Genomic DNA, 25,812 nt, shown 5'->3' with positions numbered 1-25,812 from the left:
GATTGCAATAATGAGAGCATCCGAGTATTTCGGGAAGCAGATTGAAGTGGAAACATGGGGGAAATGGAGACAGCTCTTTGACTTCATGAAATTCTTACCCAAATTCTTATCGCATTTACTATCTCCGGCTCAAGCTTGGAAGCTTCGGTTGCAAATTAATGCCACGACTGGATATACTGATAATTTGTATTGCCACGCGCTAGATACCACACTGACTCACATAAACTGCGTGGATATACCTCCTCTACCGACTGTCGGGCCGACTCCGGGGATATCTCCGGGGGACAATTTTATGCCCTGGACCTCGGGAGAAGTCAACGTCATGTTGCTTTTCACCCGTCTATACTAGGGCTCAATTCTCGCGAAGTTGTGTATTGTCTAGAGCTTCAAACTAATAGCAGACATATACCAGGTAGACCCCAAGGGGTAGTCACCTCTCTGAGGACGTGAAAGAACTAAAACTATAGAGAGAAGTACGTAGTTCTATTTGCATTCTCTATTCCCAGAAACCTCAAAACGAGACTCAGTCGAGAATCGCACACAAAAGGAAACACCTGAAAGGGTTTAGACCAGATCAAAAGAAGTAAAAGAAATCATAAATGGCCGGCTAAAATGAACCGTTTAGAAGCCTTCACCTGACCTTCTGGAAATTGCCCATGTGGACCCTTTCAGTACATACTCCGTACTCCGTACTTATATGTATTTGTATTCTACAATCCGTCGTGGAGGGACTTCCCTGTTTGGGAAAATCCCTAAGCCCTGAGGAATAAGCTTAAATGCAGCTAGCAGTTTGAATGACCTGTGTTAAGTGCCAAGGGAATACATATGTATACAAATGTACCCTTGCTCCGAAAATCGAAAAATCGAAATTCCAATTTGATATACTCTGAAAACGTGGAGTGAAATACAGCCAAACCCACTCTCCCCATAAAGCTCCATATGGGTTGGAAGTCTGGACTCTACATACTCGGAGTTGATGCGATGAATTCCAGGTTATTGATTCTATTCCTAGTTCGTTTAAATAATTCATTAAAGTCCACTGTTTTCTATTTTCGTCTTCTATTTATTCTCTACATATGTATTTCTACTTCAAACAGTAAAGTGATTACAGTATATGATATATTATATGACATACTATAAATCACAAGGATCGCCCCAGACATCCCATGACCGATTGTCCCGAACGGGGTTGGCGTCCACGGGTCTGTTTCCGGCGTAGCGGTCAAGGGGAAAACCGACGATGTTTTCGATCAGAACATTACCTTACACAAATACATCGTGAGATTTCAATGTTCCAAAAGGGTTTTGGAAATGTAAAATGTGCCCTTGGAGTGGCGTAGTACAAGCGAGGGCAATCACGCGGGCTTAACTCCCCTCTTCCCCAACTTTTCTCCCTTGAACACTTCACCACTTCTTGATCCCTTATTGGCCTTGAAATATTGGCCCCCGTTTATTTCCCTTCCTAATGAAGTTTTCGCTATCGCACACCTTCCCTACTTTCTTTCGATCCTCCTCCCTGAACCTTAGTATCCAGACTCCGCGCCGAGAACCAACCAACTCACTGAAGCTGGGAGTGTACAGGTACCCAATGGGTCGAGGCCACGGGTAATTATTGGCTCGCGATGAGCCCTCCTTCTCCCAACAAGAAGAACGGCGGCAATCCTTCTGCTCCCAGACAAATTCGTTTTGTCGCAACCGACGGGCAGCCGCAAACCAAGCGCCGCCGCGTTAATGCCGCGTATGTGGACCCCATTGAGTATGATCTTTGTTGGTCAAGACGCTGACGTCACTTCCGTTTTGGTTTAGTTGTTTAACATGTCGCCGGCGCAAGATTCGATGTTCCGGTGAACAGCCAGGTAGGATGCACAGTGTGTCTCGATCGCGGGGATCTTGCTGACAGGGTATACGAGGGAAGTGTGCAAGACTTGCTCCGACTACAAGCATGTCTGCCTCGGATACACCGAATCGACCGCACACCTGCGAACGCAGTCCGACTCCGCATCTCGAGCGCCACCGCGTCTTCCCGCTCCGAATGAATTGACAAGCCAGCGCACTTCCCGCGCAGTCGAAAGCAGCTCCCCCGAACCGGCGCCCACAACGGTAACCAAGGGCCCCGTGGATAAGGCCACCAAGACGAAAGCACCCGGATCAAATGAACCATCTTCTGGGGATGCTTCCTCACTCGTGAACAAGGAATTGGATGCCCAAGCTGTTGGGGACAGCCCAGCGAGTGGTCGTACCTCTGTGAGCTCAGGGAATCGCACGCATGTCCCATATTTCCGATACTTCGGCCCTACCGCGATTGTACCGGGGTTTAAACAGATGGTTGTGCAAGTAAGAGGTTCTCGCAAGAGTAATCCGTCCACGTCCTCGGACTCTCCCTCTCCTCTTCGGAGCCCCAAACCGTCCGAAATTCCCATAAGACCCCTCGCCACTGCCACGGATAATCGGGACAGCCGCGATGCGAATATCCCGTTTTATGACCGAGATGATACGCTTCCAGTCTCGAATCTTGTATCCCATTTGTGCGAGCTCTTCTTTGCCCACCTGGGCTGCAGCTTTCCTTTCCTACAACGAGAAAGATTCCTCCAGGATCTCAAGGAGAAAAAGGTCGACACAATGTTGGTAGACGCAGTGTGTTCCTTGGCTGCGAGATTTTCAATACACCCATCACTTGGTCCTCCACAGGCTCCTCCTATCGATCGCTCGCAGCCGCCACTCGACGACAAAAAGTGGGATCGTGGTTTGCCATTTGCTCATCGTGCGATGAGCGCTCTCGTAGATTCACTGCCATGTCCAACTCTTTCTGCCGTCCAAGCCTGCTTATTGCTCGCCTATGAACAGTTTGGATCGAATCATGACAGTGGACTGTGGATGTACCTCGGAATATCAATTCGCATGGCGCAGGATCTTGGACTGCAGAAGTTTCAAGGTCTCAAATATAATTATGGCAAGAGCGGCGTCACACCAAGCGAAGTGATGACAGGTCATGCTGGGAAACTAAGAGAGGAACAATATGATGATCTTGACGTGCATCTGACACCCAAGACCACTCCGCAGCCTTTGGTTGACGAACGTGCCCGGGAGCGCGAACGGGTAGACTCATTCTGGAGCATCTTTTTCCTAGACCGAGTCATCTCCTCGGGTACCGGGAGACCAGTGACACTACGCGATGAGGATATTGAACTCTGCTTCCCTCTTCAGTCTGAATCCCAGCTTCCAAATGGGTGGCCTGCGCCTTTTCCGCCGCTTATTCGGATCATCCATCTGTACGGCCGGGTGACCGACCTCATTAATGGCATTCAGGATGTCAAGCTTGTCACCCCGGACACGTTGAAGATGCTGGCTGGGATGGAAAGTGATCTCACCGGCATCTACCAACGCTTGTCCCCAAGACTTCATTTCAACGCAGCTAATTTTCAAGCCTACGTCAAAGCCAAGGAGGGAACCAATTTCATTCTTCTCCATTTCTGGTTCCATACTCTCATCGTTCTTCTTCATCAACCGACGTTGTTAAATTCGTTTGGTGGATCAATCCAACACCTCTATCCGAATAGTCGTGAGCTATCGATGTCATCTGCCAAAACTATTGCCGATATCTTATCCTTCTCGGAGCTTGTCGATGGGAAAAGCTTCATTGGCAATCCTTTCACGAGTCAGCCGATGTATATTGCGGCATGCGCGTTCCTCATGGAAAGTGCTTACTATACGTCTTCATCCTCAGGGGTTGGGTCACACCAACCTCGACCATTGTTGGCGAATCAATCCAGTGGGTTTGTGATGCCCACTATGGAGTCTTCAAATGGGACAGAACGGAAGTCGACGGCGAAGCATATCCTGCTTGCTTCTGCCGCCAAGGAGAATTACCAGCGGTGTTATAAGGCTTTGAAAGCACTAAATACGTATTGGGAAGGCACTGGGTATATTTTGACAGTGCTGGATCAGAAGGCCAAGGGGATTGTTGATCCCCTCCTTTACGCCGTGGAAGATATGGAAAATACCGAAGGTATCGTCCCTGGGCCTCCTCTTGGACCATGGCGTGCGGGCAAAGCATCGGCAGACTCTGGCTTTGACCCAGAAAGACCAGCCGGGGTCGCGGATATCTCATCTGACGGGAAATGGTCACCACATATTGATCCGAGCCAAGGTTTGTTGGATCCGTTAATATCCATGATAGACATACGCTAATGGCTTATCCCTCGACAGCTATCGGATGGGCACTCACAGGAGCAACGAATTCTTCACAGCCCAACTTGAGTTTACTTTATCAGATGTCCACGACCGAGCCGGAGTCTACGTCCAATAGACCGACATACTCGTCGCAGTACAGCCACAGCTACCCAGTCATACCAACAAATGCCGGTGAAGGACCAAGTTCTACATACTCGCAATCTATTGCACCAGCCAGGGCTCACGAAGAAATGACACGCTCACTCACCACAGCAAATGCTAAATACCCCAGTGCTCAATCCAGAACAATGCGCACCGACCCCTCTTATTACATGAGCATGGATTCAGCATATCCCGGATCAGACACGCGAGCAACGCGCCCCGTACAGACAGCACATTCTACTTTCCCGGAGATGCTATCATCTGAGCTACCAACTTCACATATGGATACCCAGCCCTCCGCCTATAATTACTCGATACCTCAACCGACAGCCGAACACCAAGCCAGAAGCCAAACGGGGTCTCGTGATCCAGGTGCCGATCTCCAGTCGACGCTGGATGACGCGAACGGGATGATGATCGGGAGTCATGAGGTCGATATGAACTCCATCCACCATCAAGACTCTTTCCCGTTCGCCAACGGTGAGATCCTTCCATGGCTGGAATACCTCCCTCAGGATGTCCTTAGTTTCTTCGGCGACCACCAAAATTATCCGCTTATGAGCCCTGATGATGTGTCACGGCCTCCGTAATGTTTGATGTTCCTTACTTCTTATAGTACATATTTATATTTTTGGGGCGGTTTGCATTTGCCAGTGTTCTAGCGACCGAGTTCTGCTTTTGTTTATATATTTCATACCGAGATGTGCTTTCCTGGCGTCGGGGGGATGATATCCTTGGCCAGCACTTAGACCGTCTTGTTTTTGGTCGTGTATTTTCAAACCGGCACGTTTGGCTTGGGGTTTAACTGCGGTTATTCTCAATAGACACAAAAGAATATTTTTCTTGCAGCATTGATTCCTAGATCCCACCGGAATGTCACGTTCAACATCTACGATGTGCTCGAGTCCACCCTGTGGCTTGATGATCGACAATGTCAGTCGGTTGCCCGGAACAACGGGGCGGTGAGCGACTTGTAGACTTGTCAACACACATTGAGTGTCTTGGATTCCACGTTGACACAAAGGGACAAGATATGCGGAATCCCATTTTACCAAGTCCCTAGATCCTCGTATTCCTACAGGCACCAACTCGGAAGTCTCAGAACGCACCCTCCCGCCAACCATTGCATGAGAATCTCATGGCACGGTTAAATGACGACAGTCAACAAGACGTCGATTGCACAGAGATCCTAAGTCCACAACCATTTGCCCCTCCAGGCAAAGGCTTCCTCGTATCCTCCCTCGAATCCAGCAACGGACCCTACCCTGCCGATAATGCCCACATGTCCTCCACCCAAGAATATGAATACAACTCTTCCTCCTCCTCCACCCGCCATTCAACGAGCGACGTATTCGGCCGTGAGATGGACGATGAACTAGAGCAACTGAAGTCCAGAGCATCAAGTCGCTCATCACTATCCTCTGTCCCAGCCTCCGTCCTCATCCACCCAGTCGACAGAATGAAACAAATGCCAGACATGGACATACACGAAAAGATATCCGGCTACAGAGTAGAACAGTCCGAAGCGAGCTTCGGCGACTTCAACGACATCCCCGCCAACATACGCACCATCCGTCAGCGCGAAGCTGCCTTCCGAAAACCGAGTTCCGTCCGGGCCATGCAGATGCACACAGAAGACGAAGCCGACGAGGACGAGTATCTAACGCCCCCGCGCCGACGACAAGGCCTCCGATCACGGTCACCTGGCCCCTCGCCACTAAGACGATCACCGTATTATTCGCCCAATGCAACAAAACAGCAGAAGCCGAGGAAGGAGGCTCCACTCGTGCTGCTGCACTGCACCCTGCTCCCGCCGTCCATCCCAGTACCTGGAGCATCGGACCCCAGAAACCAGGATATCCTGGAAGACGAGCTACCGACAGAATACTGGAAGCGCTGGCGGCGTCTGCAAGACCGGGTTGGGTCGGGCGTGCTGCGCGATCGCGGCGTGCTAATCTCCCACCCGGAGGATCTGTACGACATTCTAGAGGAGCGGTTGTTGGAGAGCCTCGAGCTGCAAAGACCACGTTTACAGAATGGACACTTCGTGGGTAGGGAGGATCATAGCTCTGGCTCTGGCTCCGAGGGGGACTTCTCGGATATCGGAGAGAGCGAGACGGACGGCGAGCAGGGCGATGAGTGTCCTGATTGTGGGGGCCATGTGCGGCACGGAGATAGTAACCGCAAATGGGAGATCCGGGTGTTTGCTGCGAACGGGCTGATGCGCGCTGGGGCGTGGGCTGCTGCATGGCGCGATATGGAGAAGGTCGATGTCGAGGTTGGGCTTTGGCTGCCTTCCGATGTGCGCCGTAGCTTGGAGAGGAGGCTTGCGGAGGAGCAGATGGCGGTTGTTGAGCATGCCCAGAGTCACATGCCGCAGATGCAGATGCAGATGCAGATGCAGATGTCGCCGCTGATTGATGGTGGACATCAGGTCCCACCGGAGATTCTGCAGTCGCCTAGGCAGAGCCACGCTCGTATGATCAGTGATGTGGGTTCTTCCCGGTCTGATGAGGTGGCGTCCAGGCAGGCTTTCCCTGAAGCTCGAGCTCGGCTTAATCATGCGCCTGAGCTTGGACGGGAGAGGAAGGAACATGAGGTTGCCCTTCCAACTCTTTTCGTGAATTATATCCGTGTTCTGGCCTCCGACAGGCGCAATATTGCTCTGCTTCTTCTTAGTGTCTTGGTGGCTTTCCTTGCTATCGGGTCTCGTCAGCAGCAAGTCCCCGTCTACTCCCATCTTGGTCCTTTCCCACAGGGCTTGTCTCATGATACATTGCCCTCCTCGGCTATGCCGAGTTTGAGCGAGGCTCCACCTGTGTCTCCTTCTGTCTCCCTTGCGAGCTCGGACAGTGTGAGTGATGCAGTAGTCATGAGCTCAGTTGAGTTCATGCTGAATTCTGAGTTTGTGGCTGCTAGTGAGAGCGAGGTGAGTTCAATGTCTGAGATAGTAAGGTCTACTTCTCTGACTGTTGACTCTCCTGATTCTCATGCTCAGGCTACACACTCTGTGGAACCTACAGGGACTCCAGCATCGTCCCAGCTGCTGGAGACTACGCAGCCTCAGCTTGAGGACAACGTGGAGACTTCTTTTCACCACACCGTGGACTCTCCTATTGTGTCCCCAGAGTCCTCCCTTTCTTCCACTGACTTTACCGAGTCTTCTGTTCTGCCGGCCGTGTCTATTGAGACTACGCAGCCTGAGTTTGAGGACAACGCACAGGACCTTGAGGACAGCGCACAGGACCTTGTGGATAGCACTGTGGACTCCTCTGCTGCGTCTGCAGAACCATCTGCTTCCTCAACTGACTTCGACGAATCTCCTATTCTGTCTGACATGTCTCCAGACAACGAGCAACCCCAGCTTGAGAGAGAAGCAGAGTCATTTCCAGATGAATCTGTTGAACCTCCCACTATGAATGCAGTGCCTCCTTCCTCCACTGACTATATCGAGTCTCCCGTCCTGTTGGATGTGCTTAGGGAGACTACACAGCCTGAAACTGAAGGCAAAAGAGATGAATAATATGAAGAAGACGAACAAACAGATTGATCTTGGGGAGGTACCTAGTTACCCCTATTTCCCCAACCTTACGACCATGACTGGAACGATATCAGGCGAAATGTTTGGGTTCTTTTATGATTTTTACAATGTTACAATGTTCCTCACCATTTTGGTGACTTTTGCTGATTTAGCCATAGCCCTTCATTAGTTTATTTGAACTGTTTATATTAGCGAGCTTCATCTGGTCTTTCAACTTCCATCAGTTGTATGTATAATGCACGTGCACTGACATGAAACAATGCCAAGTCCCTAGACTTTGATATCTCCACTTTCGCCCCCACCTGGGCAGGTCCGCTCGCTTATGTAGTGATCGTCCGATAGATTAGATATTGGACATCAAATATTGGACATTAGATTTGTTGAATCTGTTATATTATGCACAGCACTCAAGTGGAGAGTAACTAAATATACAAGCCAGTCTTTACACGTAGCCTAACGTCTGTGCCCAAGACAATGCGGGGAAACTGGAATCACATTGAACCCTGTACGTTGTTACATCTCGCACAAAGCAGGTTAAAAGGAAACAGAAGTGATGGAAGGCTCGATATTATTGATTATCGATTAAAGGTTAGTTGAACGAGTTCGATTTTGTATTGGGCAGGATCAAGTGTCACCCAGCGAATTTATCCGTCAACCCAGCATAAGTCACAACCTTCGTAAAAAAGTGCTAATCACGTCCAGACCTTCATAAGCTTCGTGACAGGAACATCTAGTAATTGCCGCCGTAACCGCCCTGACCACCTTGGCCACCGTACTGACCACCACCGTAGCCGCCCTGGCCGTAGCCGCCCTGGCCACCGCCGTAGCCACCGCCGTAGCCTCCGTTGCCTCCGTTGCCGCCACGGAAACCGCCGCCGCCGAAGCCGCCGCGACCACCACCACCGGCAGCGCGCTCAGTAGCCTTGTCAACGCGGATCTGGCGACCGTCGAACCTGGAAAAGAGATCGTTGTTAGAACATGTTTTCAATGGGGTAAAAGAGACTGTTTATGTCGCGCTGGAACAGATGACACTCGCGCGACTCGTTCCAGCATGACTTTACCAGTCGCTTGGAGTGCAGGAAATATGATGGATCAGCTTGCTTACTCTTGGTTGTTCATGGCGTTCATAGCGGCAGTAGCCTCATCGTCGGTGGAGAAGCGGACGAAACCGAAACCGCGGCTGCGGCCGGTATCACGGTCCTTGACGACGGTCTAGAGAGAGAAATGGGAGTCTTAGAGGGATGCGATCAGTTATAGGAGTCACAGCGACTCACAGCATCCTCGACAACGCCGAATTCCTCGAAGCGCTGGCGCAGACTGTTGTCGTCTGTGTTCCAGGAAAGACCGCTAGAAAAGGACAGTCAGCACGTGGTATGTTAGATATCCTGTTGGGTCGCCCTTACCCAATGAAAAGCTTCGACATTTTGATGGAAATGGGGAGAGATGGAGAGATGGAGAGAGGGGGAAAGGGTGTTAGTGTGAAGAGGGGCACAGCCGAGCCTGATCTTAAATACAACCCGGGACGGAACAACATCACCCCACAGATTCCTGATTCCTCGTTTTTCAGGCTCATTTATTTTTGTCCATTTTGATATTTTGATATTTCGGTTTTAGGTATTTGATGTGATTTGGCATCTGAAGTGTATACCTAGGTGACTTTATGTATACTTGTTTGGGTAATATGTTTACTCTTGTAGCTTTGTCATACATAGTGGACCCATATCCCCACGCTGTCGATAGGAGGTCTACTCCGTAGTGTGGGCATAGTTAGATGCACTTCATACAACATATGGCACCATGTTAAACAGTATATTATTCACCTATAAATAAGAAATATATAACAATTGAACAAGCAAGAATACCAATAGTATGACGGTGAAACATGACATTCAGAAAACTTCCCTGTTCTCGTCATGAGGTCATCCGATCTAGATCACCCCACCCGTGGATCTTCTCTATAAAACCTTCTCTTCCACTTAAAATTGAGCTTCTACAATCTATACTTCCAAGACAGTAACCAACATGCCTGTCATTGAACTCACTAGGTAACCTCACTGCCCTCCCTTGCACAAACACAAACTGATACCCACCACAGCAAAGCCGACTTCCTAGAGAAGATCCTCAGCTCAGAAGACCCCGTCCTCCTCAACTGCTACGCCGATTGGTGCTCACACTGCAAAGCAATCGCACCAAAGATTGAAGAATTGAGCAACGTCTACACCCAGGTTAAATTCTACGAGGTGGATGTCGATAAGGTCGAGGATGTCGGACAGGAACTAGGTGTACAGGCTAAGCCTACATTCATGCTATTCAAGGGCGGAGACAAGATCACTGAGGTTGTTGGGGCTCACTTGCCTGCCATTGAGGAGGGGATCAAATCTCACCTCATTTGAGTGATGAGGGGGTGGTCGGCTTACTTCTGTCGTATCCGCCATGGTGCTTGCGTTTGTGGAACACATGCATCCGGTGATCTAATACACTACCTCTAAACTCCACTAAAACCCAGCAGCAATCCTATAAGGCAGCGGGACAGTAGGCCAAACATCAACCCCATCCAACATTGCCAAGACCATCCCACCACTCTGATGAACCTGAATATGACAGTGCATTATGAATGCACCAGGATTAATAACATGATACCTAAGTACCGTCCAAGTCAAACCCGTCACAGCTGGCAGTGTATGGAATGTGTCACGATACTGTGGCGTCTGCAGATTAAAGTTACCAGGAACAGCCTGAACAGCTTCCGCGACCGAATTCCAAGTGAAAGTACCATTTCCCTGGCCGATGATAAAATGTTTATTCGAGTGCTTGTGGATCGGATGCGGGGGCTGCAGGATGGTATCCGTCTGAAGGATCAAGTCGATCCAGGTATTATTCTTCGTTCTGATGATCAAGTCACTGGGAATGGAGTTCTGGTTGAAGAGCAGAGGCTGTGCTTCCTCGAGCTCGAGACCATAGCTGGTATTACCGAGTCTCCAGCGGAAAGCAGTGCCGACCTGGTTGATATGCAGGAAGAAGGTTTGTGCAATATCGTTTGAAGGGACGATTGCTGGGAACGGGACGACGCGGTTCTCGTCGAGGAAGACGGCGTCTGGCCTGGCGGCTTCGTTGTTGATTTGGATCCACGGGTTGGACGGGCGTTTAAGCTGGCGGAAGCCTTCGTATCGCATTATGGCGGTTGTGTTGAGGATCTGGTTTATGCTGGCGCTGACCATGCGCACGGTGTAGTCTCCGGCTGGTCGGTTGAGGGGGATCATTACCGAGTAGCGGTTTGAGTTTGGGATGGTGAGTGCGTTGACTCTTCGGGGCTGGATGTATCGTCCGTCTATGGCGTAGACCCACATGTCATGCTCGTCGATTGAGAAGGTGAGCTCTAGTAGACCGGCTGTGCTGGTGAGATCCCAGCTTACGTATTGGTGAGCTGCGTTAACATAGAAGATCTCTTTAGGGCCCTGGGATGGTACACAGCCTTCGAACATCATTGGCGGGATGGCATCGTAGTTGTGTGGGAAGTCGAATACTGTATCGGTGATGTTGGGTGGGAAACATCTAGTGATGAAGTTAGTTAGTTTATCGCCGCGACCACCAGTAATAGTCATTGGACCATGACGGAACGATCCACTCACGCCATGTCTGTCAATCTTAGACCATCACCTAGACTTATTTTCTGAACCTCTGTTGTCAGGGCGTCGATCTCAGCACGTGGCAGACAGGTGATGGACCCTTTGCCATTGATGAGCAAAGCATTGGCACAGAATGAGTCCGCTCCGGATGCTAACTGGGCAGCCCAGATCTCCTCCGACGTGAGAACACGCCACTCCGAAAGCAAGACGGGACAGGTCACGCTCTCTGCGCGGATCATGGCCCTCAGCTGAGTAGGATTGGTTGTGATAAGACTGAAAGGCTTCTGCACCGAGGGGGCGGGGGTGATATAGATTGGTCCAAAAAGCCCATCTTCGAGAGAGCCACGGTGATGTGCATGGTACCAGTAAGCCCCGTACTCGGTTGCTGTCCATCTATACAGGAACGAAGAGTTTGGTCTAATTGATCTCTGCGAGACACCGGGGACTCCATCAGACCAAGGGGTTCCTATTTGTTCAATTCCTAGAAGATACCAAGTTAATACATGCCAAACACGACCAAGCTATCCAAGAGCTTACCATGGAAGTGTATAGTTGTATTGAACGGGCACCGATTATCAACGAGGAAATCAACAGTGTCACCCTGGTTGATCCGCAGCGGGGGAGCAGGAAACTGGCCGTTTGTTGAAATCACTGGTCTAGATACTCCTGCGACGGTTCTGTTCGACCACGTCAATGTAACTGGAAAGAATACCGTAGCCGCAGATGCCCATTGAACGAGGCATAGAAGCCAGAGGCACGGGCTTCCTAGAGAGAACTTCATATCTGAAGATGACAGTAAAGTGGCAATCTGTACCAAAATTAATGGCCCAATCTTGATATATTATGCTTTCCACGGGATTCCCACCCTTTTATGTGGGCCTAGGGGGAGTCATGGAACATTACGAGAGCATATGCATCCCGAGCTTTCCTGCGAGTCGATCACATCAGATGCAGGATTTCCGTGGAAGCCTCTTCCTTGCAAGCTCGTAAAGGAGAAAAGCAAATGAATGATATGTCCATACTTTTGTCGGGGACCAATCTAACCCGTCGGGGAATGGGCGGAGGGGAAATCCATCCGAGCATCAATATATTGATCTTGGGTCTTGAAGCCTGCTTCGCAGCTAAGCCAATAATCCAAGGCAGCGGAATTAGTTCGTATTCTTTCATTTCAAGCAAGGGTCGTGATTGGGAACAGCAGGCCGACTCCGGGCGAATGAACGGCTCAAAGTTCAAGATACCCCATTCAGATGTCGGAGACAGTAGTCCCGAAGAGTAGCTTGGCAGTGCTGTAGGGATGAACCTCCGAGGAAAGAGTTTGCACCTGCTTATGTGTAATCATGGAGCCCTAAGCGGGCAGGTCCAAGACAGGGAACCCTTTGCGCTTTGGCACGTTGCTGAGGTGGTATATCAGGATCGAATGGCGCATGCTGGGTGCAAAGTTTCCACAGATTTGGTCAGAGTTTCGGTACTCTACAGGTCACACGAGGGAGAATAAATATCACTGGTCTGATCAAAGAACTGTCGGTCTCGGTCATCATCGGACTGTGAGTCAGCCAGTCGCAGATCAGATTTCATCGAAAAAGCGTCGGCCGAAACCGCAATCCCGAACTTACCACGGAGCCACGTGCCGGTAACTGAATCAAGGTACCAATTTTCAGGATGAAACGAAAGCCTTAGGTGAGGAAGAGTAATATAGGAGAACTGGGGAGCCTTGGATTCCAAATCGAACCACCCGCCACAAGAGTGACGCGTGGAACCTGCCTGGATGGAGCTAAGGTTTGAAACCAGAGGAAGATGGAAAACGCCAATTGATTTCTGGTATTGTCGAAAAGGAGATTAACATCAAAGTTATATGCTATGAAATAAGAAATATTGCACAATTTTGTAAAGTCGACTTTTCTTGCCATGTATGACCCTACATGGCGGAAGTAGATAGCCACCAAAGACATCAAAAGTTGCTATTACCAAAGTAGCCTGGCATGTCATCATGGGTGGCATTCGATGCAGGAGGGTCGTCCACTTTGGAATTGAAAATACCAACCTGGCCTGAAGCAGGCACCTCACCCATACGGGACGGGGAGATAGGCTGACCAAGTAAGTCTCTACTTGGCCATCCTTGTCCCCCAGAGACTTTTTGACCATCTAGATGCAAGCCTTCCAAATCATCCGGGTTGATTTCACCGTAGCTGTCATTCAGTCGTTGTAGAAATTCCGGGTCAAATCCCATTTGTACCAGAGGGTCAGCTGCGCCTTCTCCAGGCACAGACGCAGTAGTCGGAAGACTACTAGCCCAATCCGTAGAGAAGGATGGATCAGGACCAGCTGATATCATCCCTGCACTGCCAGCGTAACTGCCTGATAAACTGCCCGGTCGGCTAGGTCCGGCAGAAGAAAAGCCGGTACCAGGGAAGCCGTGACTGCGAATACTAGGACTAGAGACTGCGGGGCTGTGGAGGGGTGCCCCGTGGCAGACTGTTCGCGCTAGCACATTGATCTCCCGGGGTGCAGCCCGGAGGCCACCATTGATAGCGAATGGGGGCTGCATGCCCAGGTCAGCAAACTGGATGCTGTCGTTGTTCACGGGAGTTTCTAATCCACAATCGCGCTTGAGGACACCCAGCCAAACAATATTATCTGCACAAGTCTGGTTCCAAGGATCGTCACATCCATAGATGACACGGCGAGCTTCTGCTTGTATCATCTGATCTGATGGAACAACGCCTTGTGCCTTTTGGTTATGGATGTATGTAGTGAGTTCGCGAGAAAGGCGATGGTAACAATTGATATCTGTAGGGACAGGAAGTCTAAGTATGCTGCCATCTCCTTTAGCTTGCTCGGTGGCCCAGGGATCAGGCGACCGCCATTCATAGTCAATCATGTACGGCGGAATAGCGTTTTCCACGCGAGCTTGAATCTGCGGGTCAAAGCCCCAGTCCCCTTGCCATTGAGCCATGCTGGCTCCATTTTTGAAATGACCGGCCAAATGGTCCACTCGATCTTTCCATGTTTGGAAGACGGAGCCACAGAACCCACAGCGGGATTTGATATCTGTAATACTGCTTTGCCATTTCTCCATGCAGGGTTGGAACTTGGCATTGTGCATCAAGCGGAGGTGTTGGTTGAGATGATCCTTCCGGTAAAATGTTCTCTCTTGCACAGTCTTCTCTTGGCAACTGACGAAGTTATGAGTTTCTAGGTGTTCATCGTCTGGATTAGCTGCCAAGCAGAAGACACAAAGAGGTATACCGTTCTGTTCAAATGCACCGCCCTGGGGAGAACAAGTCCATTTGTCCAAGATTAGATGCATGGACTTCTCGTGCCGCTGCCAGTCATACTTAGCAGGGAATGAGTCGGTACAGAAGGTACATTGGTAAGGACGAGCAGATTTGGCCTTCGAATGGGCGAGAGTATTGACAGGCACTGAGGGTTTACGGCGGCGACGACGTTCTTTGCGATCCATTGAGCCAAAGGAAAGAGAGGATCGATGAGAGAAGGCAGAAGCAAAAGAGAGGTCGGAAATAGATGAATCAAAGCTACTGGCAGAGGCGGTGCACAGTTTATGTTCGGAGCTGGCATGGCTTGACTCATTGTTACTAGACTCAGGGCGACGGGGCCTCACGTGACTCGATGGGCCCGGGTGTGGACGCGAGGGGTCGAATGGAGGATTGGCCAGGGCACGGGTAATATCGCTGATCGTAGCCGGTTCGTTTTCGGGGGAGAGTACTTCCAACGTTCAAGGGGAGTCATAAGGGATACGTTGACGGATTGCTTCATGGGGATGTCCATAGCTCCTGGAACGGGGGAACTGGTCCCAGGCGACGCACGAACTTTGCCGCGCCGCCTGGCATTAGCGAACCAATTGGCGATTTGCGTCCGAGTTAGACCAGTGAGTTGCTTCAGGTCATCTCTCTCTTGCTCGGTAGGGTAAGGGTTCTCGTTGTGGTCTCTGAGCCAGCCCTTCAGGATGTTGATTGCCTTGCGCGAGAATCGCGCTCCACTTTTTTGAGAGCGAGCATCTGGATCATTGGTCTTGTATGAAACTGATTTGAGTGCTTTCTTTCCCGTCAGGCTACCTGTAGGGACATAGGCATTCTCTGACACGCTATGCAATGTCTGGAGGAACTTGCCAGGCGTTTTGGCATGGGTAAAACTGCATTCACGCCAAAGCGAGATACAGCAAGTACAGCCATGATTCATTATACCACGTTTCGCAACAAAACAGTCCAGGCCCATTCGTCGACAGAAGTCGCATGGTTCCTGGGCCCGGAACATGGGGTAGACCCCGTCGGGGTCTATGGCTTGTCCGTCATTGACTTCGGACTGCCCCGGTACCGGGTCATTGGAGAACTCCAATGTCTGATCATGAACCAGCGAGTTGAAGTTGGCTGCCTGTTCTTCAGCTTCGTCGAGTTCAATATCAATCGAAGCGACATCGTCGTCTAGTTGATTAGAGGCATGGGAGGCCCCTTCGAAGTCGAAATACTCCATGTTGTGGACAATTCCAATGGGAAATGCTGCGAAATGCTGCACGGAGAACAGCTTTCCAGGACCAACCGAATGATGGAACAATAAAGGACACGGTAGAAAGTAGGAGAAGAGTCGGTCAGACGAAAACTGGCCGAAAGTACCCTTCCAAGGTTGGTCTGGGGTAGAAAGGCGGGTGAATAATCAACTCGGGTGGAGCTCTATGACCTTGGGACTCGAGGTGGGCACCATTCAGCCGCTCAGATTGCCGGTGACTCGGCATGGACCGCTCAGAGACAAACCCCGTGTGGCTGGAAATTTCTTTCTTTTTTTTTCCGCGATAAGCATCGCAGTCACGAGGAATAAGAGCAAAGCACATGTTTGCGTATCCACCGCATCGTCAAACTCCGACAGAAGAAGTAGTTAATTCGAGGAAGTCCACCCGGAGTAATCGGAGAAAGGCTTTGAGTGGACAATCCCAAATCAAAATCCAAAATGGATGCGTCGACGCGCCCTTCGAACGACAACGCTAAGCCTATTTAGGTTAAGTTCGGTCAATGTGGGGGTGTTGCCAAGCCCTGGTGATTCATCTCTCTCCGCGATATCGGACGCTTGTTTTTCTCTTTATATATGTGTTGTGTAAAAAGTACACCTACTATCTCGTCTGTGAACACGACATTATACGAGTAGAGGCATATATTTTAAACTTAATACTGGGCTGGACCTACACTTGGAACGGCCGAGGTCCCCATAACGAACGCCATCACCCACGAACTATATATAGACTGGGACCGTTGAATCTCGGATTTCCCTTACTGTGTCATGTTGGATGACATACTCATTTATTGGCAATCCTCTATCAGTGTTCTTACTCGAATACCTTTCCTTGCTCTTGGCTCTCTCGGCCACCTCGTTCGCTATCCCGGTCTGCAAAATCACACCTGCTCATTTGTCATGACCTTCTCATCATGAGTGGGGCCTGTTAAATCGCTCTATCGGAGGTGTCCTGATCAAATTGGTCCCGGTTGCCACATCTTGCTATTGCAAAAACCAGTTTAATTCGCCAGAGTATTGTACGAACCTACGGAGTAAATGGTCATATGCAGCATTTCGCTCCACCTTGCCAGAAAGGATTGACTTTACAATCTGGACGAACAACTCCTGCCTGCCAAAGGGTGTAACCGGCTACATCGAGGGGGAAAGGGCTACAGCATTAGTGGCCTAGCACAACCTATGGTAAGTGTTACGATAGAGAAGCATATCGTTACGGCGATGAAATGGACCTGCAAAGGAATATTCGGATTGTTGGAAAGGAACAGCACAAGGCCTTAACAGTGAGTATGTTATTTCGATGATCGTTAAAATTATAATGAAGACATGTTTTGTGCCGTCATGGCGGGGGTGGAGGTTAATATAGCAAACGGTTCGTGGAACGTATCCGAGGTTATTTCTCTTATTCCGGAGCCTATGTATGCGCTTGGCAACATCACCGAATGCCCTACGCCTCAGTCAGGTATCACCTAGCGTCATAGCAGTGGTTGGGTTTATTAGTTTCAATACAACTACTAACTATATAGATACTCTTGTCAAGAAGCTAGCAAACCGGATCAACGATATAAAAAATTTCGAACTAGCATCTCCCCAGAGTTACTCTTGAACAAAGATTGCTATATCAAATACTGCGACTATCTTCTTTCGTTTAAACGCATGTATAATCCTTCAGAGAGTTTGTGTTATGGTGAATGCCCTGGTACCTATGTACCTATTTGATATAATTCGTGTTTGCTAGATAGTTCAAGGAAGGTTTAGGGGCCTGCTTTGTCTTCTCCTAATACAACTCTCTCCATTTTGATCTCTAGTAGCTACACCCCGTAGTCCGTCACAGTTTGTCCGGAGTGGTGACACATTGATTTCTGGAACAATGACCTGACGATTGGTCTACTATGCTGAGTGGCATCGTGAACATGGCAAGACTTCCTTTTGGAAGTAAAACCTTTGGACTGGGCTTCCCCCCTTTTTTTTTGCGTATGACTTAAGAATAAGAAGGGCACGGTATTTTCTCCGAGTATCTTTTCCTTCCTATCATTTCCGTTTCTTTGTGCTTTTGTACATGGAGACAACATAAGAAGGTCGAAGTCATGTGTGAAATGCAGTAAAGATGTTTCTATTGTGTTAGAGGAGTACTTCGTAGACAAAATTCATTATCCTAGTGAATTCGTTCTCCGGCTGACCTGCCTTAAGTAATATACTAGCTGGGGTAGTCCGAGATAGCTCTCCCCATCATTCCAAAATCAGGCCACAGGATTCCGGATAAATTGCAGGATTAAAAGCGCTCGTTTGTCATCGCAGTGCCAAGTTTTGGGCTTTGGGCGCCGAGGAGTCGACACATGGTGGCGTTTTTCATTGTCTGCTTCAATATCTCGAATTTATACGTACACGGACTCTGTGAGACTAAAACGTGTGTTGCATTTTTGCATTTCGGAACCAGATCAAACCCCATCATTATCATTCTGAAAACCTGAGGTTCAAGGAAATTACTACTATAGGACTTGGAGACAGGCATATTCACCGGCCTTAGGTTTTGTATGGTAATTTGGACTTGTACTGGAAGTACAGGGGTGTAGTGGGCCAACGGAGAGAGTTCCGTGCCTCGGGAAAGCCGTGGGTATTGACAGCACAATACGAGATCTATGTGACCGCAAATACTACGTAGCGCCAGTCCTTCGCCCTTACCTTGTCTATTCTCTATACAGATAGCAGACGCCACCAGAGGCTTATGATTCAAGTTTAAGTGTATTATCCTTTGATTTTATCCTTTTTTCCCGTCCGGCTATTCCATTGTATTAAACTTACAAGGATGTATAACACCTATAAGACCTACAATTCCCTACCCCGTTTAACTTGCAGAATTCGACCCACCCTCGATCGATCACCATGGGGAAAATCTACACACTAGGATTAGCAACATTTGCTGCAACGGGCAGCTTTTTGTTCGGTTATGATTCTGGTATTTTGATCTCACTACCCACACGTCGAATATGGGACTGATATTATAGGTGTCATGACCGATGTGATCGCCTCGCATCACTTTCTGAATTTCTTCAATACGACCAAAACATCCACAATTATCGGCGCGATCAACAGCACATTTTCAGGGGGAGGTTTGTCCTATACTATAGTATCTGCAGAGTGGAACAAGAACTGACGGCGACGTAGCGGCCATTGGTGCTCTCATGGCGGGTCTAACGATCGACCGATTCGGACGTAGAATGACAATCCAGATGGGTGCGTTACTGGCGACTGTTGGCGCTATTCTCCAGTGTGCTGCTCAGAATCTGGTCATGATTTTAGTTGGACGAATTATCGCTGGCTGGGCAGTGGGTGTGCTCAGCATGTCTGTTCCGGTTTACCAAGCCGAATGCGCTCATCCAAAGACTCGTGGCTTGTAAGAACCTTCAAGCCGGAAAAATGATATCATCTCACACATAACGCGTGCAGGATTGTCGGACTTTCACAGCAGATGATTGGTGTTGGCTTCATCGTCAGCACGTGCGTTGTCCCTATTTTCTTCCCTTTCGACTGCAATACTTATGCCTATCAGGTGGATTGGATACGGTTCCCTTCATGCACCCGACACCAACTCCTTGCAATGGCGATTCCCACTCGCGTTCCAGGCACTTCCTGCATTCATGTTGCTCGTAGGAATGTTTTGGCTCCCCGAATCCCCTCGCCATCTCATCGAAAAAGACCAGGAGGATGAAGCGTTGCGCATCCTGAAGCGCCTGCACTATGATGGCTCGAACATGGAATGGATACAAACTGAATTCACCGAAATCAAAACCACCATAAATGCTGAACGGGCCATCACGGCTCCTGGGTGGACAATCATGTTCAAGGTACCACAGTGGAGGACTCGGTTGTTGTAAGTTGCCCACACCTTACTGGATGTCCGGATTCTAAATTTTACCAGGCAAGGAACATTGGTGCAGGTTTTCTCTCAAATGACCGGCATCAACGTTATTAACTACTACCAAAATATCATGTCAGTTCTCCAACATTGACATTTGTTCAAATATTAACCCACGATAGGTATGAAGCATTAGGCATTACCGGGAACAGAGCCACCCTCGTCACCGGAATTTACAACGTCGTCGGTCCCGTGGCAAACCTCGTTTTCATCACTTTCGTCCTCGATCGCATCGGCCGTCGCCGCCCCCTACTCTTCGGTGCCGCCGGAATCACCATTGCACTTGTCTGCGAAGCAGCCCTGAATTCGCAGAACGAGGATGGAACAAAGACCGGCTACAGCATCGGTGGTGTATTCTTCCTCTTTGCGGTAACGGTCTTGTTCTCAATGTCCTTTGGCTCGATTGCCTGGGTGTACATGTCCGAGGTTATGCCGATGCAGATTCGTGGTAAGGGCGTTGCATTTGCTACAGGTGTTGGTAATTGGACGGTTAGTACGCTATGGAGCCAGGTCTCACCCATTGCGCTGGGTAAGATTGGCTGGAAGTTTTATTTGATCTTCGCGGCATGGAGTATGTTACCCCTCTTACCTGTCCGTGCGGTGGTACTGACGAGCCTAGATGTATGCGTTACGATCCCCACAATCTTTTTCTGGTTCAAGGAAACCAAGCAGAAGTCGCTTGAGGAGATTGACCTTCTCTTTGGTGGAAGAGCACTAGGCGCTCTGAACGATAATCTCGATTCAAAAGCTTTAGAATTGGAGTCTGCTGGGACCGCTCGACAGGTGGAGGATGTTACTGTATAGAAGATATCCAGCAAGTTGCGTAGTGGATATTTTTATGAGCTATTTAAATTTCGGAGTGTCTATGGGACGCTGGAGTGAGTAGGGGATAAATTGGAAAGTTGACAAGGAAAAGGCAACTATACCGATTTGCTACAAGTTTGCACCATTTGTAGGTCTCCTTCTCTTTTGTGGAGTATCTCCGCATTACGCTAAACCCAAGTTGATACGTGACTTGCTCCGGCCCATTTTGGGTTGACAATACCGTCAATACGAGTAAAAACAGCAGTTTACGGCCAGCTTATTTGCTTCCTCTCCATCTTCCCCCACTCCGTCTCTCTCTCTCAATTCTTGGTTTCTCACTAAATACATATTGCTATGATGTAATCCCTTCAGTCTCCGATGCCTATACCCTGACCGGCATTCTCCGTGGCGAGTTGGACTACAACTACCGGGTCGGGTACTCAGCGACGCGGGTGCCACCGACCTGGCTTGGATCTCCTGTTCGCTGACACCGACATGGAAATAGGAGGCAGATCATTGTATGTCTCCTTCCTTCATTCCACACCTGGTTTACTAACACATCACAAAGCAACTTCAAGCGAATTCCGAGCCTCGTCAAGGATGGAAGATTGGATATCAAGACTGTGGATCAGGCGGTATCACAACTCCTCCGCGCCAAGTTCGAAATGCGGCTGTTTGAGAACCCATTTCACGCTGCTCCACAAGACCAGTGGCCTTCTTTGCTCCGTACTGATGAAGCGAGTGACCTGGTTCGTACAATAGACCGAGAATTGATCGTGCCCCTGGGGAACCACAGCACTCTTCCTCTGAAGAAGACGAACAAGATTGCCATTATAGGTCCTATGGCCCATGGGTATATGAATGTGAGTACGGAAAAACCAGACCCTGTCAGTTTACTAACGCTTCTGTCGCAGTACGGAGACTACGTTTTCAAGAGAAGCCAGAACCGCGGAGTGACACCTCTTAATGGGATACGTGCTGCTGTTGGCGAATCGGCCAGGATCACATATGCGCAATGATGCGAACGGTGGAATAACGATCAGAGCGGTTCCCACAAGCCATTCAAGCAACTAAGGACGCGGACGTCGCGGTAGTGGTGCTACTGTTATCCAGAGTGCCAGCACAAGTTGGATCCCAGGACCGGCACGTCGATGTCAACAGCCTCAACCTCGTTCGTGCCATCTCCGACACGGGGAAACCCACTGTCGTGGTCTTTTCTTCGGGCAAGCCCATTACAGAGCCCTGGATTGCCAATAGCACTGCCGCCTTTGTGCAACCGTTCTACCCATCTGAACAAGGAGGAAATGCTCTGGCCGACGTCCTCTTCGGGCAACTACAATCCCTCTGGTCCACTATCTGTCAGCTTCCCACATTATGTGGAATCTCTCCCTATGTACTATGACTATCTCAATCCAGGTCACGCAATTGAAGATTCCGGACACGTTGATGCCAATGGAACCATTGTCTTCGGACATCAGTACGCCGCAGCTATGGTATCCCTTCGGATACAGTAAGGCATACTCGACTTTTGAGTATTCGTCTATACCCTTGGATAAAGCAAATACCACGGTCAAGGTCACACTTATGGCCAGTGTCGATGTCACGAATACTAGCCCCGTGGATGGAACGGAGGTTGTGCAGCTGTACATTGTGGACACCATTACCAGTGTCGATGCGCCTAATCGCAAGCTGAAGGCGTTTAAGAAACTTTATATCAAGGCTGGTGAGACGGCTACCGTCAGACTTCCAGTCTCCATTCAAGAAATAGGACTGGAATAGAAAGATGAAGTATGTTGTGGAGCCGGGCGAGTTTGCCGTGCTGATCGGAAGAAGCGCGACGGATATTGTTGGGAATGCTACATTTACGTTTCTTGATCGACTACTTCAGACAGTGGTGCTTTTGCAATTGTTCAGCAAAGAGACTACTCTGCATAATATCCACATCTAACAAGCTACATAGTCAACTATGGAGACCCACTATCTTCAACTTCCCTTTTAGGTTAAAGCATTTAGTGGAGCCGCCCTACGATAAGGCTTTTTGCTGGGAATTCGAAATTTGAAGGACATTGAACCTCAACTTGGCAACGTTCTAACTCTCAATAATTCAGCGAGTACCAGTTCCAACACACTACGGACCCCAATGTGGTGAATTCCATACTTCTTTCGGAGCGCCAACCCTACTTCCCGTTATCTTGGAAATGGAACAGGGGATCGACCCCAAAGCGCGCGATTCGCCTAAAATCACATCTGAGTCAGATCATGATCAATACCCTGAAGGCGGGTTGAAGGCATGGTCTGTGGTCCTTGGTGCTTGGTGTGCTATGATTCCCTCCATGGGACTTTTAAATAGCCTAGGAACTCTTCAACCTTGGACAAGTACCCACCAACTCAAGGATTACTCGGAGTCAAGTATCGGCTGGATCTATGGAGCCTACACGTTTTTCCTGTACTTAGGTGGTGTCCGATTTGGTAACAATCATTCTCACCATACCGAGTCCAACAGGAACTAACTATGTACCATTACAGGTGCAATCCTTGATTCCCACGGACCCCTATACGTGATACTCCCTGGGTCTATTGGGATAGTGCTTTCATTAATATTTTTGAGCTTCAGTCATGGTGTGTTTACTTTCTCAATACTAATCGATGCCATTCCCCCGACGTATCACCGTCGCTGCGAACTCCTAAGAAGAAACAGAGTCTAACTGTCAGCCAGAATATTATCAGATATTTCTGTCATTCAGCGTCCTCGGCGGAGTATCCGCGAGTACGCTTTTCGCACCCCCGTTGGCGGCCGTTGGTCATTGGTTCAATGTTCGACGCGGCTGGGCAACCGGCGTAGCCTGCACAGCGGGAGGCGTTGGAGGTTGCATATTCCCCTTAATAATTCTTTTCGCGGCTCCTCGCATCGGCTTCGCATGGGCAATTCGCATAATTGCTCTGGTATGTGCAGTGACATGTTCAATTGCATGTCTCACAGTCCGAACCAGACTTCCCCCTAAGAAAGCAGGCCCGTCGCTCGATTTCAAAGCTCTCAGGGATATCAAATACGCATCCGCGACGTTGAGCGTCTTCCTTGTTGAATTTGCGGTTTTCATTCCAATCACATATATCACCTCCTACACACTTCATGCGGGCTTCGATGAACAGATGTCATATGCAGTTCTTGTCTTTCTCAACCTCGGTGCTGTGTTCGGACGCTTCCTTCCGGGCCTGGTGGCTGATCGATTGGGTCGGTTTAACGTCATGATCATGAGCTCCTTTATATGTTCCCTGTTCACACTCACCCTTTGGCTTTCAGCGGATCTAGTGGAACCCCACAGTTTGGGGATGGTCATTAGCTACGCTGTGCTGTTTGGCTTCTGGAGTGGAACAGCTATTAGTCTTGCACCAGTTTGCATTTCTCAGGTTTGCGAAATCCAGGATTATGGGAAGAGAGTCGGGACGACATGGACGATAGTCAGCGTTGGCACCCTCATCGCTATCCCTATCGCAGGTGCTATCCAGCAGCATAACAATGGGGAGTACTATGGGCTGATCGTTTTTGGTGGTATTCTGTACATTTCGTCTACGATTGCGTTCATCGTGTCTCGTGGCATTTGCAAAGGATGGGCCCTGAAGATAAAATTCTAGATGCGTTTATATACTATTCCCACTATTTGGACTCGTCTGACCGTAAATGCCTCCTTACTAATTAACCTCGAGCCTTGCGGGCCTTTCGGTCGATCCATCTCGCAGCCGCCATCGACCTTGTACTATACCAAATGGATTCCATTATTAGGACGAGGCCTCTGTATTCGGGTCGAAGAACTTTGTGCATATAGTCAACAGCTCGTGGTCAGAGTTGCGTATCTCAAATGCATGTTCATCAACGCCGTAAAAGACAATCCACGACTCATCGGTTCGAGAACCATTTGTGAAACTGGTCGCCGCTGATTTAATTCCACGAACACACTGCTCGTGATCTCGGTATTGATACTCGAGGGTTGTGGTGGGGTACTTGTTCGCGTGTTTGCGTGTTTGTTACAACCTGCCCCTGGAGTGGCGAGTTACACACTAAGCTAAAAGACCACTATATTTGAGCGTTACGCTCTTATTCCAGACTCCGATATATATAGTGGGTGTCATGACATTGTAGCACTTATAAATGGTCTTTCCTTCACATATTGAATGAAGCAGATTTTTCTTCTTGTCTCTCCCTCAGTACCCAATTGAAAAGTCTTACCTAGTAATAAATTTCATGGAAAAGGAAATAGAGAAGGCCAAAACTAAATAGAATGGGTGAAGAGCATCCCACTCCCGGTACTCCGCTCCACAAATCCCGATAGTACATTTTCGGGCCGATTCATTCAACAATTGTCCGATATGGTGTAGTGGCTAACATCGCCGTCTCTCACACGGCAGCCGGGGGTTCGATTCCCCCTATCGGAGGCTCGTGTTATGTTTTTTAATACGTATGCATTGCATACAATATTCATATTCAAGTTGTCAATTCGTTGCAGCCGAGCGGTAAATTTCATCAAAGTGGCGAGCGATAAGGTTTCTTACTCTGCTTAGAAAGGAAAACTTTTTACTAGAGTAAAGATAGCAGTAGATAATTATGTACCATGATATCGTAATAAAGTAGATCACTAATAAAGTAGATCACCAAGAGGTTTTGATGCTATAATAGCGTTAGTACTTAGCATGATTCGCCTAAATGATTCGTACTTTTGCATATGCAGGACAAAAACCTTATACGGCTACATATATATATGCCACGCAACCTACTACGGAGTATAACCACCTGCTTGCTTTTCTTTGTCGTGTGTGATAAAAGGTGATAAAATTTGGGACGGTATTCAAAAAGACGAATACCGGCAATCTCCGATAGGGGGAATCGAACCCCCGGCTGCCGTGTGAGAGACGGCGATGTTAGCCACTACACCATATCGGACAATTGTTGAATGAATCGGCCCGAAAATGTACTATCGGGATCTGTGGAGCGGAGTACCGGGAGTGGAATGCTCTTCACCCATTCTATTTAGTTTTGGCCTTCTTTATGAGCTACTGCGACTACAAGTAGCTGGATCTTTTCC

At 49.0% G+C, this 25,812-nt stretch overlaps 8 protein-coding genes across 8 annotated transcripts; 5 read left to right on the top strand and 3 right to left on the bottom strand.

Annotated features, from left to right (window-relative positions):
- Positions 1-1,622: 1,622 nt before the first annotated feature.
- Positions 1,623-4,922, top strand: N7489_005591 (Zn(II)2Cys6 transcription factor; the record flags this gene model as incomplete). Its single annotated transcript, XM_056711343.1, has 4 exons — positions 1,623-1,738; positions 1,807-1,856; positions 1,916-4,147; positions 4,207-4,922. The coding sequence occupies 4 exons, from the start codon at positions 1,623-1,625 to the stop codon at positions 4,920-4,922; spliced, it is 3,114 nt and encodes a 1,037-aa protein (XP_056569764.1).
- A 548-nt stretch (positions 4,923-5,470) lies between these two features.
- On the top strand, positions 5,471-7,855 carry N7489_005590 (uncharacterized protein; the record flags this gene model as incomplete). Its single annotated transcript, XM_056711342.1, has 1 exon — positions 5,471-7,855. One exon carries the CDS (start codon positions 5,471-5,473, stop codon positions 7,853-7,855), a length of 2,385 nt encoding a protein of 794 aa, XP_056569763.1.
- Positions 7,856-8,603: 748 nt separating this feature from the next.
- On the bottom strand, positions 8,604-9,346 carry N7489_005589 (RNA recognition motif domain-containing protein; the record flags this gene model as incomplete). The annotated part of the gene is made up of 4 exons (XM_056711341.1): positions 9,277-9,346; positions 9,148-9,220; positions 8,979-9,085; positions 8,604-8,826 (listed from the first exon to the last, which is right to left on the bottom strand). Exons 1-4 carry the CDS (start codon positions 9,294-9,296, stop codon positions 8,604-8,606), a joined length of 423 nt encoding a protein of 140 aa, XP_056569762.1. The 5' UTR covers positions 9,297-9,346.
- A 549-nt stretch (positions 9,347-9,895) lies between these two features.
- On the top strand, positions 9,896-10,266 carry N7489_005588 (thioredoxin family protein; the record flags this gene model as incomplete). The annotated part of the gene is made up of 2 exons (XM_056711340.1): positions 9,896-9,918; positions 9,969-10,266. The coding sequence occupies 2 exons, from the start codon at positions 9,896-9,898 to the stop codon at positions 10,264-10,266; spliced, it is 321 nt and encodes a 106-aa protein (XP_056569761.1).
- A 102-nt stretch (positions 10,267-10,368) lies between these two features.
- On the bottom strand, positions 10,369-12,280 carry N7489_005587 (multicopper oxidase; the record flags this gene model as incomplete). The annotated part of the gene is made up of 3 exons (XM_056711339.1): positions 10,369-11,425; positions 11,503-11,980; positions 12,037-12,280. The coding sequence occupies 3 exons, from the start codon at positions 12,278-12,280 to the stop codon at positions 10,369-10,371; spliced, it is 1,779 nt and encodes a 592-aa protein (XP_056569760.1).
- Positions 12,281-13,447: 1,167 nt separating this feature from the next.
- N7489_005586 (putative homeobox and C2H2 transcription factor) lies at positions 13,448-15,987 on the bottom strand (the record flags this gene model as incomplete). Its single annotated transcript, XM_056711338.1, has 2 exons — positions 13,448-15,222; positions 15,324-15,987. The coding sequence occupies 2 exons, from the start codon at positions 15,985-15,987 to the stop codon at positions 13,448-13,450; spliced, it is 2,439 nt and encodes an 812-aa protein (XP_056569759.1).
- Positions 15,988-18,897: 2,910 nt separating this feature from the next.
- Positions 18,898-20,734, top strand: N7489_005585 (sugar porter family MFS transporter; the record flags this gene model as incomplete). The annotated part of the gene is made up of 8 exons (XM_056711337.1): positions 18,898-18,970; positions 19,020-19,124; positions 19,180-19,408; positions 19,462-19,512; positions 19,565-19,885; positions 19,934-20,005; positions 20,053-20,501; positions 20,550-20,734. The coding sequence occupies 8 exons, from the start codon at positions 18,898-18,900 to the stop codon at positions 20,732-20,734; spliced, it is 1,485 nt and encodes a 494-aa protein (XP_056569758.1).
- A 495-nt stretch (positions 20,735-21,229) lies between these two features.
- N7489_005584 (putative oxalate/formate antiporter) lies at positions 21,230-24,367 on the top strand (the record flags this gene model as incomplete). Its single annotated transcript, XM_056711336.1, has 9 exons — positions 21,230-21,252; positions 21,303-21,597; positions 21,649-21,709; positions 21,778-22,092; positions 22,151-22,244; positions 22,327-22,471; positions 22,843-23,203; positions 23,261-23,353; positions 23,451-24,367. The coding sequence occupies 9 exons, from the start codon at positions 21,230-21,232 to the stop codon at positions 24,365-24,367; spliced, it is 2,304 nt and encodes a 767-aa protein (XP_056569757.1).
- Positions 24,368-25,812: the final 1,445 nt, after the last annotated feature.

This window comes from Penicillium chrysogenum (genome assembly GCF_028827035.1).
Source record: "Penicillium chrysogenum strain IBT 35668 chromosome Unknown utg000002l_segment0_segment0, whole genome shotgun sequence".
NCBI classification, from domain to species: Eukaryota; Fungi; Ascomycota; class Eurotiomycetes; order Eurotiales; family Aspergillaceae; genus Penicillium; species Penicillium chrysogenum.
This window is presented reverse-complemented; position numbering and strand designations above follow the sequence as displayed.